The sequence below is a fragment of the Mya arenaria genome, chromosome 6 (genome assembly GCF_026914265.1).
Source record: "Mya arenaria isolate MELC-2E11 chromosome 6, ASM2691426v1".
NCBI lineage: Eukaryota > Metazoa > Mollusca > Bivalvia > Myida > Myidae > Mya > Mya arenaria.
In genome coordinates this window covers 74,161,493-74,181,413 of record NC_069127.1, presented here as the reverse complement: position 1 = coordinate 74,181,413, position 19,921 = coordinate 74,161,493, and the positions used below count along the sequence as shown (strand labels likewise).

Sequence of the window (19,921 nt, the reverse complement as noted above, 5' to 3'; positions counted from 1 at the left end):
TACAAATACGTTTAGTTTGAAAATCTGTTATTGAGAATCTTGTTATTACATTTACACATATTGCAACGGATGTATGTATTAAACTTGCTCAATATTGAACCTCGCATCTTCTGGTCTTTAAAACCATTTTCGCCATTTTCACAGACAACAGAGATGATCCGATACATTATCTTAGTTGAGTTCGATAAAAACCGTTTGTCTTCTTAAAATCGACATAAAAACTATGAGTATACTGTTCCAACTATCATAATGTCTTTATATAGAATCTCAATATGTATTTTTTTTATTTAAACTATTTTATCATCAGTAATTTAAAGATCTAAAAAGTACGCCTTTAAAGTTCACATAATTTAAAACGGAACCTTAAAATACTTGAAGTTAACCGATATATCAAAGCTTGAACGGTTTATAACACCGGCAGATGTTTGATTTCAAGTATTTGAACAGAAAAAAGTGACATTTTACGACCCGTAATTGATTTGAAAAATACAGCCTTAGTGTTAATCTCATTTCGAGTGAGTTTATCTTCAAAGAACAAATTTGTTAAAATCATAATTTACATATACAAACATAGCATTTCGGCGCTATATGCGCGTCCGATCTAAAAATAGTTGCAACATGTAAACCATTGAAAATGATACTTTTTTATGTTGTATCGAAAAGTTTTCTTAAAATATATATCAGATTGGGACGCATTGACTATTTTATGCATGACAAGATTTAGCGTCACTCAGCAGGGGCGAATCCAGGATTTGACGTTAGCCTAAGGGAGTGTAACTTATGGGACGTTACCTTTTGACTTGCGCCCCTCCCTTAGAACCGAAATTGATTTGGTTTAAAACGTTGGCAGGTGGGGGAAGGGGGGGGGGTATTTTCGGCGTATTTTATTTTTTTCTCCTATATTGAAATAAAAAGTTAACTTGGACGATTTGAGGGGATGCTAGTGTTCAGTGAATCCTAACGTAGGGCCAAGTAGATCAAGCAGCTACATTAACCGTTTTGCCTTTCTGGTGGATATACATGAGGTCTAACACTGACAAAAAGGGAACGACAAAGGCTTTAAAAGGTATCATTTAATACCTAATGCAGTTTATATATAACCTTATGAGCTTATACACGTACTAAGTCCATTACAGTAATTATATACTATTCGGTTAATATACAAAAGTAACTATGACATCGATGCGGTACATTTTTCAGTCTTTAGTCTCAAAGTGTTGAGCAAAACTAAATACACATGAATTATTAAGATACAACCATGTTTTAATTCAGCGCTATATAGTTGTAGTTCGCCTGCATTATCATCTTTACTGATAACGATTTGAAATATTCTGTTTAAATATCTACACGAGCTTAGTTTGTTGACTTGTTAACTTTATCTAAGTAATAAAGGTTCATGACAGGTATTGTTTACTTTCTATGTTATTTACGGATTGCAAGTATGAATATTCGTTTTACAAAGTTTGTAATTGACATCTATTGTTAAGCCAGTAAAAATATACACTCTATTTCATATAGGCCTAGGTACCATGCAGTAAGCTGTTTCAGATGAAGCCTATACGAACATACTCGTCATTATAACTATATTGTTTTAGGTCATAATGAACTTTGAGAACGTCCCTCTAGATATTGACAAGATGGCGGCCTCCATCGGAAATTTGGCCGGAAAGGTTGCTCTAGTTACAGGTAAGATTTAACACTTTATAAATAAAGCAGCTATTTAAGACCTATGCGATAGTTTATATTTCTACATAAGGATACAGTTGTTTATATAACATGACAAAGTATCAAACTATTTTACCATGTCTTATTCTTTAATTGGCTTATTGTCAGTCGATGACATTTGATTCAACTATATAAACTTATTTGTATTGGACTCGAAGATAACGTTGAATGCCTATAGATGCGTTAAGGTATTGTTTTTTTTCTGAATAAGAAATACGAAAGGCGAATGTGTCCATTTCTTAAAGCACTTTTACCTAAAGTAACATTCAATCAATTATGGAATAGTGACTTTCTAGTTGGAGTGTTTTCCCTTGAATAGCGGGACGATGTCAAAATGATCGGTACTAACTTGACATTGCTGCCTTGAGATAATATATAATACTGAATTAAACTATTATTAATTATATATTATAAATTTTCTACAACATGTGTTTTTTTATAATCATTATGATTAAAAATTAAAGTGTCAATCCACCTTATACATTTTATATAGTATTGTTTAAGGGGCTAGTTCCGGTATCGGAGCGGCCACAGCCCAGCTGTTCTCACGACTAGGGGCGTCTGTCGCCATCACCGGAAGGAACAAGGACAACCTTCAGGTGGTCGGCAGTAAGTGTAACAAGGTATGTGATCGACTTACTTTTTCATAGCACTGTTTCAGTTACGTAAGAAGCTTCATGTATAATATATAGGAAACGAGTATAATTTTTTGTCGTGTCGTCATACAGCCAATAGACCTATATTTCAATACATTTTGAGTTTGGTTTTTACCTGGCTTCCCTTTGACATAAAATGAAAAATAAGCCATGCTATTTGTTTTATTGATGGTTCATAAGGAGAGATTTTATACAGACAACGCCTGCTACATCTGAATACGCGTGCTTATTAAGTAACCTCCCCTACATTACATTGATACATGTGAATACTTGACAAGAAGTTAAAACGTGCCTTTTACACAAGGTTTGATGCTTAAACTATCTGGTTTATGTGTTTGTCGCGTGTGTTTCTTTTTTGGGGCCATCGTTTTTGTGCAATTAATTATGTGTTTATTTTAATTGTTTAAAATATCAAGTCGGCAGACCGTGCGCAGCGAGGCAACGACTGATCGTTTACGAAGACCAAAATTAAATTCCAACTTCATTAGTGTTTAGTGCGAAACGCCGTGCGAATGCCTTTCTTATAGCAAGTGCGCACGCACAAACTTCTAATTAACTCACTTAATAAAATCAATTAATGACTAAAAGTTATTTTGACTATAAAATTAAAATTCGCCGCTTTTGTAATTTACTTTATGGATGTTTTATTGTCAGAGCTTTTCTAAATGATTAAATGTGAATCTGTCCGGTGATCCGATTGGCGCAGGCATGAGCATGAACACTAAACACGGGTATGTTACGTCGCTGGGGTAATCTCTTTGCAGTATTATATAGCACAAACAGACATTCACATTTTTATGTGGAAAAATCCGAATGTCAACGCCATAAACCATATTACGAGGAAAAAGATAATTCCAGTAAAGTCTACAGTATGTGTGATGTCGTGATTGGATGTGACTCAGAACATCGACAAACACACACATGTCGTTAGGTCAAAGCCAATTTTCTAATGGTGTTTTACTTTCTTCTAATGAAATATACGCAATAAGAATCATGTTTATTTTCTAATCAGTTTCATCTTTTAGAACATAGTGATTAACATATAGTCGGTGAACAAATATTACATTTAGAGGAGTAGTTTGATCATAAAACTAGGCGAAACGGAATATATTTTTTACCTAAGTCAATCTTTTAAAAGACAAAACACATATATAACACTATACAATATAAAGATAAGACCAGTCCACCATGCTTAATAAATACTCCAAGAGATAATATGATATACGCAAAAACAAATTACGCATGAACTGGTGAGAACATATTAAGAAACTGAACATCTTTATGGACAATGCTTATGCACCGTATATTAATCTTATACGTTGATAGCATTCATGCTATAAAACTGGATGGATTTCCTAAAGCGATGATAGGAAGTTTGCTATACTATTTTAGCTGTTGTAGTCTGTTTATATCATATTGTAGAGCTGTTTGGGTCAGGCATTCAATATTTGTTGATATTATTATGAATAAGTCTTAAAACTGCTCATTCCAAACGTTGTAGAAGACTTTAACTATTTATCAATATTTTTAGCCATTTATCATCCCCGGGGACCTCGTGAATGAAGAAGACACAAAGCGAGTTCTTAACGAGACGGTGAAACATTTTGGAGGCCTACATATACTGGTGAGGACGTCGTTTTTAAGATTTTACTCGGACTCATATTTGGTTATTGTAGGTTTTCATTTGTTATGGCCTTTTTCAACTCAAATGTGTTGGCTTCCCATCAACAGGTAGTACAATTTCGCCCGATTTTGTTTCTTAAGTATTAATCAGTTCTGTCAGCGTATTTGTATGTGCAATTTTCATTTTATTGAAAACAAATGAAACAACAACACAAATTGATTTTTAAAAGTTAAATTTAAAGTAAAACAAAACTAAATCATTGGCGTACGTTCTGCAGCGCTCCGCACGACAAATCAAGTTGACAACGACCAACGCGAAGGAACTCAAGTAAAATGACATAATTGATTTGCACCATGATTTTGTTAGGATTTGTATGCGTTGATGGTTGTGTCAGTTAGCTGAAAATATATTCTTCTTTCAGTTTTATCGATGTTTATTCGAGATATATGAACTTGGTTTACACGTCTACTTCATATTCAGGTCAATTGCGCTGGAATAATAGAGTTGGGAAGCATTGAAAATACATCCTTGGCACAGTATGATAGCATGTTCAACATCAATGTCAGGTAGGGGCACTATATATCAATAAGTATATGTTTGGTGCAAGTTTACCATTATTTATTTTATGAAAACATATTGAACAATAAATATGTCATAATTAATATCGAAGCGCTTGAGTGGGTAGCTTATATGTTTACCATGTTACAACAGATAGTGGTAACTATCTTAACACAATTACAATAATTCTTATTCAGGACCATGTAATTGCAGAATCGTAAAACAAACATAACTTTGCATTGCATAATTATTTTGAAAACTTGCATTACAAAGTAGAAGTTCGTCATTGTTTATCATAACGGTAACTCATTGTGATAACTAAGTATCTCGTGACCACTTTACTACCACATTGTACAACAATCTCCTATGCCATTTCTCCTTTACAATACTGTTATGTTTGTGTTTGGAACTTTTCTGCAGGTCAATCTATCACCTAACAATGCTGGCGGTGCCACACCTTGTCAAATCAAAGGGTAATATAGTCAACGTCTCCAGCGTCAACGGGATGCGTTCCGTAAGAGAAACAATTTAGTTGTACCCTTTTACTAATTTCGTGTGCGAAAGCTGACAGCTGATAGGGTCAAGGTCGAGTCCGTTTCCTTGGTAGAATCCAGTACGGGTGTCCTTTTGGAGAGGCCGTGAGAAGTTGCCCCTGGTAGGGATCGAACCCACAGCATCTTGGGTGTGAAGCGGACACCTATATCATTAGACCACTCTCACCCTCGGATGCATTGATGTTATTGTTGCGTGAAACTTACAGTTGTTTGGGAAGAACGCTACGATTAGCCATAGCTGCTGGGTCGCAACTTCTAATCCTTTAAGGGCCACAGCCCCCTTCCACGTCCTTGTATTGTAGTTCACGCAAAACACACCCTGTGTGCTAATTTCAGTTTTAAGCTATTACTTCAATTATGAGTGCTCCTTTTATAATGCTCCGGTAGCTTTATTTGTATAGAAATTCAATGTAAGAAAGAACCTATATGGGTACGTGCTCGTAGAGAACAATAAGTAATTACTATCTTGTTAAAATGTTTCTATGATTGATAAACATTTGAAGTTATTGTAAAATAATGCAATAATTAAAGATATGCACGCAAACTTGTCTTGACATTTCATATTTCTCCAGACAAAATACACAACTAGAACATATGGCTTTATGCTCGGCTTGCGACAATACCCCACGATTTAAACGGAAGTAAATTAGACAAATTAGTCTGGCGGGCGTTCACCGGAACGTAAATAGTGTCCAGATTGGACGTTCCTATTTGTTTTCCAACTATGCTATTTCCGCTTCGCAATTAATTACAGCGAGGAAAATTGTTTGGAAATCATGCGTATTGAAAAAATCTCGGGGACTTTAAGGAGCTGTTATTTTGGACCTGGAGGGTCTTAATTTGGCATGAAGTGGTTTCAAATTTTCTTGATGATCCGCTGTGAACGTAATGAGATATTACGAAGTATTTTGTCCGGAATTACTCGCGGCTGTCGCAGAATTAGGAGGAAGACGCTGTTGATTGTCGACTGATGATTTTCTTCCTTAGTTGTTACAGAATCCTGTTGAAGTTAATGGTGGCATAATGAGTTTTGATGTGACCGCAGTTCCTTGTAAATACGCAGACACTTGACATTTGTTTTAATAATATTCGTTTTTCCCAGATTTCTGATAAGATTTTCTAAAAATAGCTACCGAAATTTGTATTTCCCTGATCTAAAATGTCTCTAAGTTCGATCAATTCAGCTCTATGAATTGAGCGACATATTTTATAAACACGTTTCGGAAAGTTCCTTATGTAACAACTAGGTTTTTGTTTGGTAAATGCCTATCAATATCGATTTAACGTTACTATGATGAATGATTTCTTTCAAATAATTTATGCTTGACTTTGTTGAAGAAGACTTTTGACTTAGCAATATGTGAGCAGTAAATCGTGAAGTAAGATGACCATAAATAAGAAAAATCTCAAAATGTTGTGAATTATTTTATGTTCATATCAATATATTACATATGAACAGTAAGGCTGCAATATGTCTTAAGGATATGTCAAAAGATAAACATGCAAATGAATAGTAGAACACCATTACCGCGTAAATGTTGGAAAAGACTACACTTGAATGTTACTGTGTTTAAATTGAGAATTATAAATAGAGAATCCGCTTGCCTTCTTGATATGACATGCAAGTTCATTGCAATATTCAGAAGGACTTGGCCAAACTTTCAGATGGAATGAAGAAGAACAAATAAAAACGTAGTTGGCATTTTATAGATTAGTTGTTTGGCAATTAGATCCAGAATATTGTGTTTTTGAATTGTTGATGTCCCAATGAGCATCACCACAATAAACAAATGCATCAACAAATGACAAAGAAACGACGATAAGTTGATTTTTATTTGGCTTGCAACACAACATTTTTTTTTGATGACAAATAATTGTAATTTTGTATGCCAAAACACTTCCGTCAGCTGAATATATTTTATTATATATTATTAAATGAAGTCAAGTCGTATTGAAGATATTGAAGTTAAAGGTTTTTGCGAAAGAAAGTGTGCTCAGGTTATTGTTCAGATACATATTTGAAAGGTTATCACACTGTTTTCTTTTCAGTTTCCAAATGTGCTTGCATACTGCATGTCAAAAAGTGCCGTTGACCAGTTTACAAGATGTGTAGCGTTAGGTGAGTATGATTATCAATACTCCAGTACACAGTTTACAAGATGTGTAGCGTTAGGTCAGTATGGTTATAAATACAAATGTACTCCAGTACACAGTTTACAAGATGGGTAGCGTTAGGTCAGTATGGTTATAAATACTCCAGTAAACAGTTAACAAGATGTGTAGCGTTAGGTCAGTATGGTTATAAATACTCCAGTACACAGTTTACAAGATGTGTAGCGTTAGGTCAGTATGATTATCAATACTCCAGTACACAGTTTAAAAGATGTGTAGCGTAAGGTCAGTATGGTTATAAATACTCCAGTAAACAGTTTACAAGATGTGTAGCGTTAGGTCAGTATGGTTATAAATACTCCAGTACACAGTTTACAAGATGTGTAGCGTTAGGTCAGTATGGTTATCAATACTCCAGTACACAGTTTACAAGATGTGTAGCGTTAGGTCAGTATGGTTATAAATACTCCAGTACACAGTTAACAAGATGTGTAGCGTTAGGTCAGTATGGTTATAAATACTCCAGTAAACAGTTTACAAGATGTGTAGCGTTAGGTCAGTATGGTCATAAATACTCCAGTACACAGTTTACAAGATGTGTAGCGTAAGGTCAGTATGGTCATCAATACTCCAGTACACAGTTTACAAGATGTGTAGCGTTAGGTCAGTATGGTCATCAATACTCCAGTTCACAGTTTACAAGATGTGTAGCGTAAGGTCAGTATGGTCATCAATACTCCAGTACACAGTTTACAAGATGTGTAGCGTTAGGTCAGTATGGTCATCAATACTCCAGTACACAGTTTACAAGATGTGTAGCGTTAGGTCAGTATGATTATCAATACTCCAGTTCACAGTTTACAAGATGTGTAGCGTTAGGTCAGTATGGTCATCAATACTCCAGTTCACAGTTTACAAGATGTGTAGCGTAAGGTCAGTATGGTTATAAATACTCCAGTACACAGTTTACAAGATGTGTAGCGTTAGGTCAGTATGGTTATAAATACTCCAGTACACAGTTTACAAGATGTGTAGCGTTAGGTCAGTATGGTTATAAATACTCCAGTTCACAGTTTACAAGATGTGTAGCGTTAGGTCAGTATGGTCATCAATACTACAGTTCACAGTTTACAAGATGTGTAGCGTAAGGTCAGTATGGTTATAAATACTCCAGTTCACAGTTTACAAGATGTGTAGCGTTAGGTCAGTATGGTTATAAATACTCCAGTAAACAGCTTACAAGATGTGTAGCGTTAGGTCAGTATGGTTATCAATACTACAGTAAACAGCTTACAAGATGTGTAGCGTTAGGTCAGTATGGTCATAAATACTCCAGTTCACAGTTTACAAGATGTGTGGCGTTAGGTCAGTATGGTTATCAATACTCCAGTACACAGTTTACAAGATGTGTGGCGTTAGGTCAGTATGGTTATCAATACTCCAGTTCACAGTTTACAAGATGTGTGGCGTTAGGTCAGTATGGTTATCAATACTACAGTACACAGTTTACAAGATGTGTAGCGTTAGGTCAGTATGGTCATCAATACTCCAGTTCACAGTTTACAAGATGTGTAGCGTTAGGTCAGTATGGTCATCAATACTCCAGTACACAGTTTACAAGATGTGTAGCGTTAGGTCAGTATGGTCATCAATACTCCAGTAAACAGCTTACAAGATGTGTAGCGTTAGGTCAGTATGGTCATCAATACTCCAGTTCACAGTTTACAAGATGTCTAGCGTTAGGTCAGTATGGTTATCAATACTCCAGTACACAGTTTACAAGATGTGTAGCGTTAGGTCAGTATGGTCATCAATACTCCAGTAAACAGCTTACAAGATGTGTAGCGTTAGGTCAGTATGGTTATCAATACTACAGTAAACAGCTTACAAGATGTGTAGCGTTAGGTGAGTATGATTATCAATACTACAGTAAATAGGATACAAGATGTGTAGCGTTAGGTCAGATTTCAATACTCCAGTACACAGTTTAAAAGATGTGTAGCGTAAGGTCAGTATGATTATCAATACTCCAGTACACAGCTTACAAGATTTGTAGCGTTAGGTCAGTATGATTATCAATACTCCAGTAAACAGTTTACAAGATGTGTAGCGTTAGGTCAGTATGATTATTAATACTCCAGTAAACAGTTTACAAGATGTGTAGCGTTAGGTCAGTATGATTATCAATACTCCAGTACACAGTTTACAAGATGTGTAGTGTTAGGTCAGTATGATTATCAATACTCCAGTACACAGTTTACAAGAGGTGTAGCGTTAGGTCAGTATGATTATCAATACTCCAGTACACAGTTTACAAGATGTGTGGCGTTAGGTCAGTATGATAATCAATACTCCAGTACACAGTTTACAAGATGTGTAGCGTCAGGTCAGTATGATTATCAATACTACAGTAAACAGTTTACAAGATGTGTAGCGTAAGGTCAGAATGATTATCAATATTCCAGTAAACAGCTTACAAGATGTGAGGCGTTAGGTCAGCATGGTTATCAATACTCCAGTAAACAGTTAACAAGATGTGCGGCGTTAGGTCAGTATGATTATCAATACTCCAGTATTTAAAACAGCCTACAAGATGTGTAGCGTTAGGTCAGTATGGTTATCAATACTACAGTAAACAGTTTACAAGATATGTAGCGTTAGGTCAGTATGATTATCAATACTCAAGTAAACAGTTTACAAGATGTGTGGCGTTAGGTCAGTATAATTATCAATACCCCAGTAAACAGTTTACAAGATGTGTAGCGTTAGGTCAGTATGGTTATCAATACCCCAGTAAACAGTTTACAAGATATGTAGCGTTAGGTCAGTATGATTATCAATACTCCAGTAAATAGTTTACAAGATGTGTAGCGTTAGGTCAGTATGGTTATAAATACTACAGTAAACAGCTTACAAGATGTGTAGCGTTCGGTCAGTATGGTTATCAATACTCCAGTAAACAGTTTACAAGATGTGTAGCGTTAGGTCAGTATGGTTATCAATACTCCAGTTTACAGTTTACAAGATGTGTAGCGTAAGGTCAGTATGATTATCAATACTCCAGTACACAGCTTACAAGATGTGTAGCGTTAGGTCAGTATGGTTATCAATACTCCAGTACACAGTTTACAAGATGTGTAGCGTTAGGTCAGTATGATTATCAATACTCCAGTACACAGTTTACAAGATGTGTAGCGTTAGGTCAGTATGATTATCAATACTCCAGTACACAGTTTACAAGATGTGTAGCGTTAGGTCAGTATGATTATCAATACTCCAGTAAACAGTTTACAAGATGTGTAGCGTTAGGTTAGTATGATTATCAATACTCCAGTAAACAGTTTACAAGATGTGTAGCGTTAGGTCAGTATGATTATCCATACTCCAGTAAACTGTTTACAAGATGTGTAGCGTTAGGTGAGTATGATTATCAATACTCCAGTAAACAGTTTACAAGATGTGTAGCGTTAGGTCGGTATGGTTATCAATACTCCAGTTCACAGTTTACAAGATATGTAGCGTTAGGTCAGTATGATTATCAATACTCCAGTACACAGTTTACAAGATGTGTAGCGTTAGGTCAGTATGATTATCAATACTCCAGTACACAGTTTACAAGATGTGTAGCGTTAGGTCAGTATGATTATCAATACTCCAGTACACAGTTTACAAGATGTGTATCGTTAGATCAGTTAATTATCAATACTCCAGTACACAGTTTACAAGATGTGTAGCGTTAGGTGAGTATGATTATCAATACTCCAGTTCACAGTTTACAAGATGTGTAGCGTTAGGTCAGTATGGTCATCAATACTCCAGTACACAGTTTACAAGATGTGTAGCGTTAGGTTAGTATGATTATCAATACTCCAGTAAACAGCCTACAAGATATGTAGCGTTAGGTCAGTATGGTTATCAATACTCCGGTAAACAGTTTACAAGATGTGTAGCGTTAGGTCAGTATGATTATCAATACTCAAGTAAACAGTTTACAAGATGTGTAGCGTTAGGTCAGTATGGTTATCAATACTGCAGTAAACAGTTTACAAGATGTGTAGCGTTAGGTCAGTATGGTTATCAATACTCCAGTAAACAGTTTACAAGATGTGTAGCGTTAGGTCAGTATGATTATCAATACTCCAGTACACAGTGTACAAGATGTGTGGCGTAAGGTTAGTATGATTATCAATACTCCAGTACACAGTTTACAAGATTTGTGGCGATAGGTCAGTATGATTATCAATACTCCAGTACACAGTTTACAAGATGCGTAGCGTTAGGTCAGTATGATTATCAATACTCCAGTACACAGTTTACAAGGTGTGTAGCGTTAGGTCAGTATGATTATCAATACACCAGTTCACAGTTTGCAAGATGTGTAGCGTTAGGTCAGTATGATTATCAATACTCCAGTACACAGTTTACAAGATGTGTGGCGTTAGGTCAGAATGATTATCAATACTCCAGTAAACAGCTTACAAGATTTGTGGCGTTAGATCAGTATGATTATCAGTAATCCAGTAAAAAGCTTACAAGATGTGAGGCGTTAGGTCAGCATGGTTATCAATACTCCAGTAAACAGTTTACAAGATGTGCGGCTTTAGGTCAGGATGATTATCAATACTCCTATATTTAAAATAGCCTACAAGATGTGTAGCGTTAGGTCAGTATGTTTATCAATACTACAGTAAACAGTTTACAAGATATGTAGCGTTAGGTCAGTATGATTATCAATACTCAAGTAAACAGTTTACAAGATGTGTGGCGTTAGGTCAGTATAATTATCAATACCCCAGTAAACAGTTTACAAGATGTGTAGCGTAAGGTCAGTATGGTTATCAATACTACAGTAAACAGTTTACAAGATATGTAGCGTTAGGTCAGTATGATTATCAATACTCAAGTAAACAGTTTACAAGATGTGTAGCGTTAGGTCAGTATGATTATCAATACTCCAGTAAACAGTTTACAAGATGTGTAGCGTTAGGTCAGTATGATTATCAATACTCAAGTAAACAGTTTACAAGATGTGTGGCGTTAGGTCAGTATGAGTATCAATACTCAAGTAAACAGTTTACAAGATGTGTGGCGTTAGCTCAGTATGATTATCAATACTCAAGTAAACAGTTTACAAGATGTGTAGCGTTAGGTCAGTATGAGTATCAATACTCAAGTAAACAGTTTACAAGATGTGTAGCGTTAGGTCAGTATGATTATCAATACCCCAGTAAACAGCTATTTATTCATCTTTGTCTTATGTGTAAGAAAACTGTAAAGATAGTATCAAAGACACGAATTGTTGTCATTGTTGTTAAATGTGTGTGATTAGTAAGTGCTCTTACATGTTACATCTTTAAAATGCAAAATTTACATCTTAATATGTGTTATTTGGAAGTACATTCAACTATACCCTTTTGTTCAGACCTTTTCAGGCTGTAACCCCAACATGTACTGATAAAGATACTTTAATCTGTATTAAAACTTTTTTACTGTAATATTTTCAGAACTCGCCCCGAAACAAGTGAGAGTGAATTGTGTAAAGTAAGTTTAACTACGTCTACAATATAGTTCTTTATTCCATGGCCATTTGGTGTCATTTAATGTGACTACGTCCGCAATATTGGTCTCCATTCCATTTCAAAAAGGTGTTAATGTGACTTCGTCCACAGCGTAGCTCTTTATTCCATTCACATTTGGTGCCATGTCATGTGACTAGGTCCATAATGTAGTTCTGACATAGCTATTTGGTGTCATGTAATGTGACTACGTCCACAATGTAGTTCTATATTGACATAGATATTTGGTGCCATTTAATGTGACTACGTCCACAATGTAGTTCTATATTGACATAGCTATTTGGTGCCATTTAATGTGACTACGTCCACAATGTAGTTTTATATTGACATTGCTATTTGGTGCCATTTAATGTGACTACGTCCACAATGTAGTTCTATAATGACATAGCTATTTGGTGTCATTTAATGTGACTACGTCCACAATGTAGTTCTATATTGACATAGCTATTTGGTGCCATTTAATGTGACTACGTCCACAATGTAGTTCTATATTGACATAGCTATTTGGTGCCATTTAATGTGACTACGTCCACAATGTAGTTCTATAATGACATAGCTATTTGGTGTCATTTAATGTGACTACGTCCACAATGTAGTTCTATATTGACATAGCTATTTGGTGCCATTTAATGTGACTACGTCCACAATGTAGTTCTATATTGACATAGCTATTTGGTGCCATTTAATGTGACTACGTCCACAATGTAGTTTTATATTGACATAGCCATTTGGTGCCATTTAATGTGACTACGTCCACAATGTAGTTCTATATTGACATAGCCATTTGGTGCCATTTAATGTGACTACGTCCACAATGTAGTTCTATATTGACATAGCTATTTGGTGTCATTTAATGTGACAAATGACTACGTCCACAATGTAGTTCTATATTGACATAGCTATTTGGTGTCATTTAATGTGACTACGCCCACAATGTAGTTCTATATTGACATAGCTATTTGTTGTCATTTAATGTGACTACGCCCACAATGTAGTTCTATATTAACATAGCTATTTGTTGTCATTTAATGTGACTACGTCCACAATGTAGTTCTATATTGACATAGCTATTTGGTGTCATGTAATGTGACTACGTCCACAATGTAGTTCTATATTGACATAGCTATTTGGTGCCATGTAATGTGACTACGCCCACAATGTAGTTCTATATTGACATAGCTATTTGTTGTCATTTAATGTGACTACGTCCACAATGTAGTTCTATATTGACATAGCTATTTGGTGTCATTTAATGTGACTACGCCCACAATGTAGTTCTATATTGACATAGCTATTTGGTGTCATTTAATGTGACTACGCCCACAATGTAGTTCTATATTGACATAGCTATTTGGTGCCATGTAATGTGACTACGTCCACAATGTAGTTCTATATTGACATAGCTATTTGTTGTCATTTAATGTGACTACGTCCACAATGTAGTTCTATATTGACATAGCTATTTGTTGTCATTTAATGTGACTACGTCCACAATGTAGTTCTATAATGACATAGCTATTTGGTGTCATTTAATGTGACTACGTCCACAATGTAGTTCTATATTGACATAACTATTTGGTGTCATGTAATGTGACTACGTCCACAATGTAGTTCTATAATGACATAGCTATTTGGTGTCATTTAATGTGACTACGTCCACAATGTAGTTCTATATTGACATAACTATTTGGTGCCATGTAATGTGACTACGTCCACAATGTAGTTCTATATTGACATAGCTATTTGGTGTCATGTAATGTGACTACGTCCACAATGTAGTTCTGTATTGACATAGCTATTTGGTGCCATGTAATGTGACTACGTCCACAATGTAGTTCTATATTGACATAACTATTTGGTGTCATGTAATGTGACTACGTCCACAATGTAGTTCTGTATTGACATAGCTATTTGGTGCCATGTAATGTGACTACATCCACAATGTAGTTCTATATTGACATAGCTATTTGGTGCCATGTAATGTGACTACGTCCATAATGTAGTTCTATATTGACATAGCTATTTGGTGTCATGTAATGTGACTACGTCCACAATGTAGTTCTATATTAACATAGCTATTTGTTGTCATTTAATGTGACTACGTCCACAATGTAGTTCTATATTGACATAGCTATTTGGTGTCATGTAATGTGACTACGCCCACAATGTAGTTCTATAATGACATAGCTATTTGTTGTCATGTAATGTGACTACGCCCACAATGTAGTTCTATATTGACATAGCCATTTGGTGTCATGTAATGTGACTACGCCCACAATGTAGTTCTATAATGACATAGCTATTTGTTGTCATGTAATGTGACTACGCCCACAATGTAGTTCTATATTGACATAGCCATTTGGTGTCATGTAATGTGACTACGTCCACAATGTAGTTCTATAATGACATAGCCATTTGGTGTCATGTAATGTGACTACGTCCACAATGTAGTTCTATATTGACATAGCTATTTGTTGTCATTTAATGTGACTACGTCCACAATGTAGTTCTATATTGACATAGCCATTTGGTGTCATTTAATGTGACTACGTCCACAATGTATTTCTATATTGACATAGCTATTTGGTGTCATTTAATGTGACTACGTCCACAATGTAGTTCTATATTCTACGATCATTTGGTATTCTTTAACATTGTTTTGTGATTCTATTGTGTGTTAACAGTGCTACAGCTACCAACTTACCATTTCATGTCTCACTAAACAGAGATTGCTGTTGTTATACACTGTATTTTTTTCTTGTCACTAAATACGGCTTTAAAAGAGTCGATTAATCGATGGTGGCAAAAACAAGTGCGATATGCAACATACAAAGTATCATATCAATTGCGGCGACTTTTAAAGTGTTACATAATATTTTTCGCATGTTTTTCTTTAGCCCCGGTGTAACAATCACAGAGCTGCAGAAGAGAGGAGGACTGGACGAGGAAGCATACACGAAGGTAATGAGTTCACACAATTATGATATGATAGTTTGAATTCCTCAAATATTCAAGGATTTTCCAAATATCCAGTGGGTTTTTTACCTCCCGGTGACGATGTTCTATTTTCTGATACGGCTACCTTTAATGTATGGTAAGATGTTCGTTTAAATGTCAAAATCATACCGGTATGTATTATAAGCAGACTCACTGAGATAAATAACAATAAACACTTTCTCGTGTTGAAAGAGAATCGCTTTAAGTTACTCATTAAGTCATGTTATTGCTGCTTGAAGTACAGCAGACTTTTTCGGGAAAAAATCAACACAATTTATAAAAGCAATGCAAGGATATCTCGTAAACCACATTTGTCTTTTACAGACAATAGGAACACTTGTTTAAAACAATGCTGAAAACCCCTCGACATATTATCTTAAAACAGAACTGGGAAACCTATAGACGATATATTATAAATTTGTGTTTGGATTGTACATCTGGGCCGCTTCAATACAGATCGTAAGGCTTAAGATCGTAACTCTCCAGGCGTAACTCTGCAGGCGTAACTCCGTGTTTGGCGTAAGCTGAGTTCATTAAACTGTTAAACATAAGAAATAAACAAGAACTTATAAAACTATCCTTATTAGTCAAACAAGCTCTGAGTATTAGAAGATCAACTTTAAATATTGATTTATAACTTTAATAGTTTTGTTCATCCCCACCTGATTTGAATATATACTTTTTTGAATGTATTTATGATTCTATTTCGTAGAATGTATAACCTATGTCATACCATGTGTTTGTTTATTTATTATTCATTTGTGGTTAAGAAGATGATGTACTTTGTACAAGTCTTAATAAAATATCTGTTCTGTTCTGTTCTGCGTTTCAATAAAACTATCATAAAGACATTTATCGCATAGATTCTGTCCGTAACTTTACGGTTGAACCCGAGCACTCTTAAGCAGCGAACGGTTTACGACGAAGATATCTCATTGTATCGGTGCCCTGACCTTAAAACAGCCATTACCCTCTAAATTTATATGTGATTGGCTTTCTTCGTATTCAGCCGTGATATATAGCATGTCGGGAACAACAATCTAGAGAAACTAACGATGTCTGCGCGAAGACAACATTGTGATTTCTTCTGCCCAAAGGAATATTATTAATGATGTCTAATCAAGAAACGTTTTTGTTTACCAGAAAGATTCTATTTGTTCTGGTCCGGTGTGTGGATTCAGCTGTTTAAATGTTGTAAATAACTCTACTCTCATATGATACATCTTTGAACTTTCAAACTATATTTGCAATTCTGTCTTATCGGCCTTAGATAGATAGATAGATAGATTCTTTAATTCCTCCAAAACTGAAGAGCCAAACTTATATACAATTATAAACAACATTATAGGCAGTAAATACACATTGATGAATACATATCATATCATTCAGCATGTTTAACAAACCGAGATAGTATATTATCATACAATTAATGCACTGACGACACAAATACCATTCTAAGCACTGCGGGAGTTTCAAACAGAATAAAGATGTTAAACCAGACTATAGCAAACAGATTTACGTAATTTACAGACAACAACAACAACAACAGCAAACAAGTCCATTTAGTTTTGAGCAACATTTTAAGTACAGCGATCGTAATGGGATAATTAACTAAGCAGCCATTATCATTTTCTGTACTGATAGAAAACACCTGAGCACATTGGTCAGAACAAGTCATTGTCATAATCGCCTTATAAGTCTCGAGACCACAATGGTCGTATATTGTTTCCCAAAGAAATTGACGATATTTTTCTTTTTCGTGACAAAAAAGAAGATGAACACACATATTATCAGTTAACAATTGACAGGATTTACATATCTGAACATATTGGCGTGAAATAAACCGAGTATTTACTTTCTTACGTATAATAGAAAACACCAGACCCCCCATCCACCATTTCTTCTGATACGGAATTAAATTGACAATTGAAAAAGAAAAAAAAAAGAATACTGTAAACGAGTAATTGTCAATATCTTAGTGTTGTCAGCGTCGGCGCCGTTGTGCAAAAACTTAACCTTGCCAATGCCGATAATTCTAGCTTGAATAAATGTGAAGTTATGCCCTTTGATAGTTTGAAGCCCTGGAAAAACCAACTAAGCCATAATGATAGCCCGTTATTGACTAGAATGGACAGATGAGCCTTAGCGTTCGCTCTTTAGCGCACTAGTTTAGTTTTTCGTACAATCTTTTGCAACATGTTTTGGTGTGTTAAGGGATTTTGCACATTTACGGTGAAACAGCCTATCAGTTTTGTTATTTTGATATGTTTTTATGTCAGAATATTCCTGCCTATATAAGCGACCATCCCGTCTGGCTTCTTTTTGATATGTTTGCAAATAAAACAGATATTCAAGAAGTAGTGACAAGTCCTCTTCCTAGCTACAAGTGTCTTTCCTAGAAGCAATTACGAAAGAGCCACACCACATTGCTGTTAACGTTGTTGGAATAGTGTTGAACTTTTTGGCGTATGAAAACTTATCATATTATTGAAGAGTTTCTGCGTCTGAATGCAATTTCTGAGGTGAATTCCGTAAAATTTGTGTTTCGTAAAATTTGCAAAGGTCTTTAAAAACTTGAACATGTATGAAAGGAGATATGGTATTATTATCATTGCTTAAGATAAATCTTAAGAAGACATAAACATTGATGTTTTAAATTATGAGTTTCGGTACTTTAAAACCCATTGTTTCACTGTGATTTTTCCTTCATGCGTAGCGCTGGGAGATTTGGAGAATATTCAGCATTGAAATTGTTTTGTCGCAAAATAGAATACGTCCAATACCATTCTTTAATGTTTTCTCTAATTTAAAATCATGGTCTTGATAAATTTATAATGATTTTGGTTCTTTTATTTCAGTTCCTTGAACGTTCGAAAGAGACGCACGCGCTGGGTCGGCCGGGGCAGCCGGAGGAAGTGGCGTCCGTGATCGCCTTCCTCGCCTCCGATGCCGCGTCCTTCATCACCGGGGCAACCGTCCCTGTGGACGGCGGACGACACGCCATGTGTCCAAGATAGTAGATTTTGAGCTGAGTAAATGGGTGGTTATCATCCAACAATTGACATGAGAAGGGGTCGGGTGGAATGCATTTATTATTCTTGATTGGAGTCTGGGGGTCGGGAGTGGATATAAACGTGGGGGATGAATATGCCACATTTATGTTTTATATATTTAAAGCTGCCGCAAATCCTTATTTTATGATATCAATTATTGATGAAAGTGTTTCGTTAAATCATTAACACCGTTGTTATATACAGTACTCTATATGTTATTACTTTCGTTTGGAATTGTACGGAATGCTAATGATCTTATTACTTATAAACAATTTCTTACCATGTTGTTTCTGCAAGGTAACTAAGGCATGGTCACGTGAAACATAGCGACTAACATATACATGACATGGAGAGTGCGCAATCTTCAAGGCTTAAGTTGCTCCATGTGATTTTAGACTCGATTTAGTTGTTTGATTTAAAGCAATAAATGATTCCACTATCATGATACAGTTATTGGTACTTTGTTGCTCGTCTGGTTTTGATCTATCATAGCCTTGGTAACATTGTCATCTTCTGCATTGTCGTAGACATAAATCGAGAACCATTCAAGATATTCACATGGAACTTGGTACATACATGTTTGCAAGGATGTTTGGCATAACTTTAAAACTGCTGACAATACATGAAACTTAGTATACATGTTTTCACGTTTTTACAATTTACAAGTTCTTTTACTTCTGCTAATCTAATTTTATTTTAGTTATTGATTTTGGTCGCTGGCATCTGAACATTTAAGACTGACCTCTTTGGAGAGAAAAACTCTACCAAATACATTTTGCTTAAATGTTAACTTCATATATTCAAAACAGTGCGCCAACTTCATTCACACTCTATCGGTTGACTTGTTCGCTTCTGCCTGTTGCTTGCAAAACACAAGTGGAACAGACTGAATATAAAATGGCAACAAAGATCCGATAGTTGCTGTTGTCGTTAAACTCCAGCCGTTTATTGCTTACCAGCCTATTGGCGTATGTTGGTGCAAGCCGGAGGCGCTTAAGAGTTGTTTTACACTACTGGCGGGTATTCGGAATGTTACCCGGCATACTCCGGCGTGGGCCTGTCCAGG

The 19,921-nt window shown here is 35.6% G+C and overlaps 1 protein-coding gene across 1 annotated transcript; it reads left to right on the top strand.

Moving 5' to 3' along the window:
- The first annotated feature begins 1,595 nt into the window (after nucleotides 1–1,595).
- Nucleotides 1,596–19,300, top strand: LOC128238561 (3-oxoacyl-[acyl-carrier-protein] reductase FabG-like). Its single transcript, XM_052954604.1, has 9 exons — nucleotides 1,596–1,686; nucleotides 2,230–2,348; nucleotides 3,913–4,005; nucleotides 4,486–4,571; nucleotides 4,984–5,077; nucleotides 7,167–7,236; nucleotides 12,734–12,770; nucleotides 15,703–15,766; nucleotides 18,661–19,300. The coding sequence occupies exons 1-9, from the start codon at nucleotides 1,602–1,604 to the stop codon at nucleotides 18,817–18,819; spliced, it is 807 nt and encodes a 268-aa protein (XP_052810564.1). The 5' UTR covers nucleotides 1,596–1,601; the 3' UTR covers nucleotides 18,820–19,300.
- The last annotated feature ends 621 nt before the right edge of the window (nucleotides 19,301–19,921 follow it).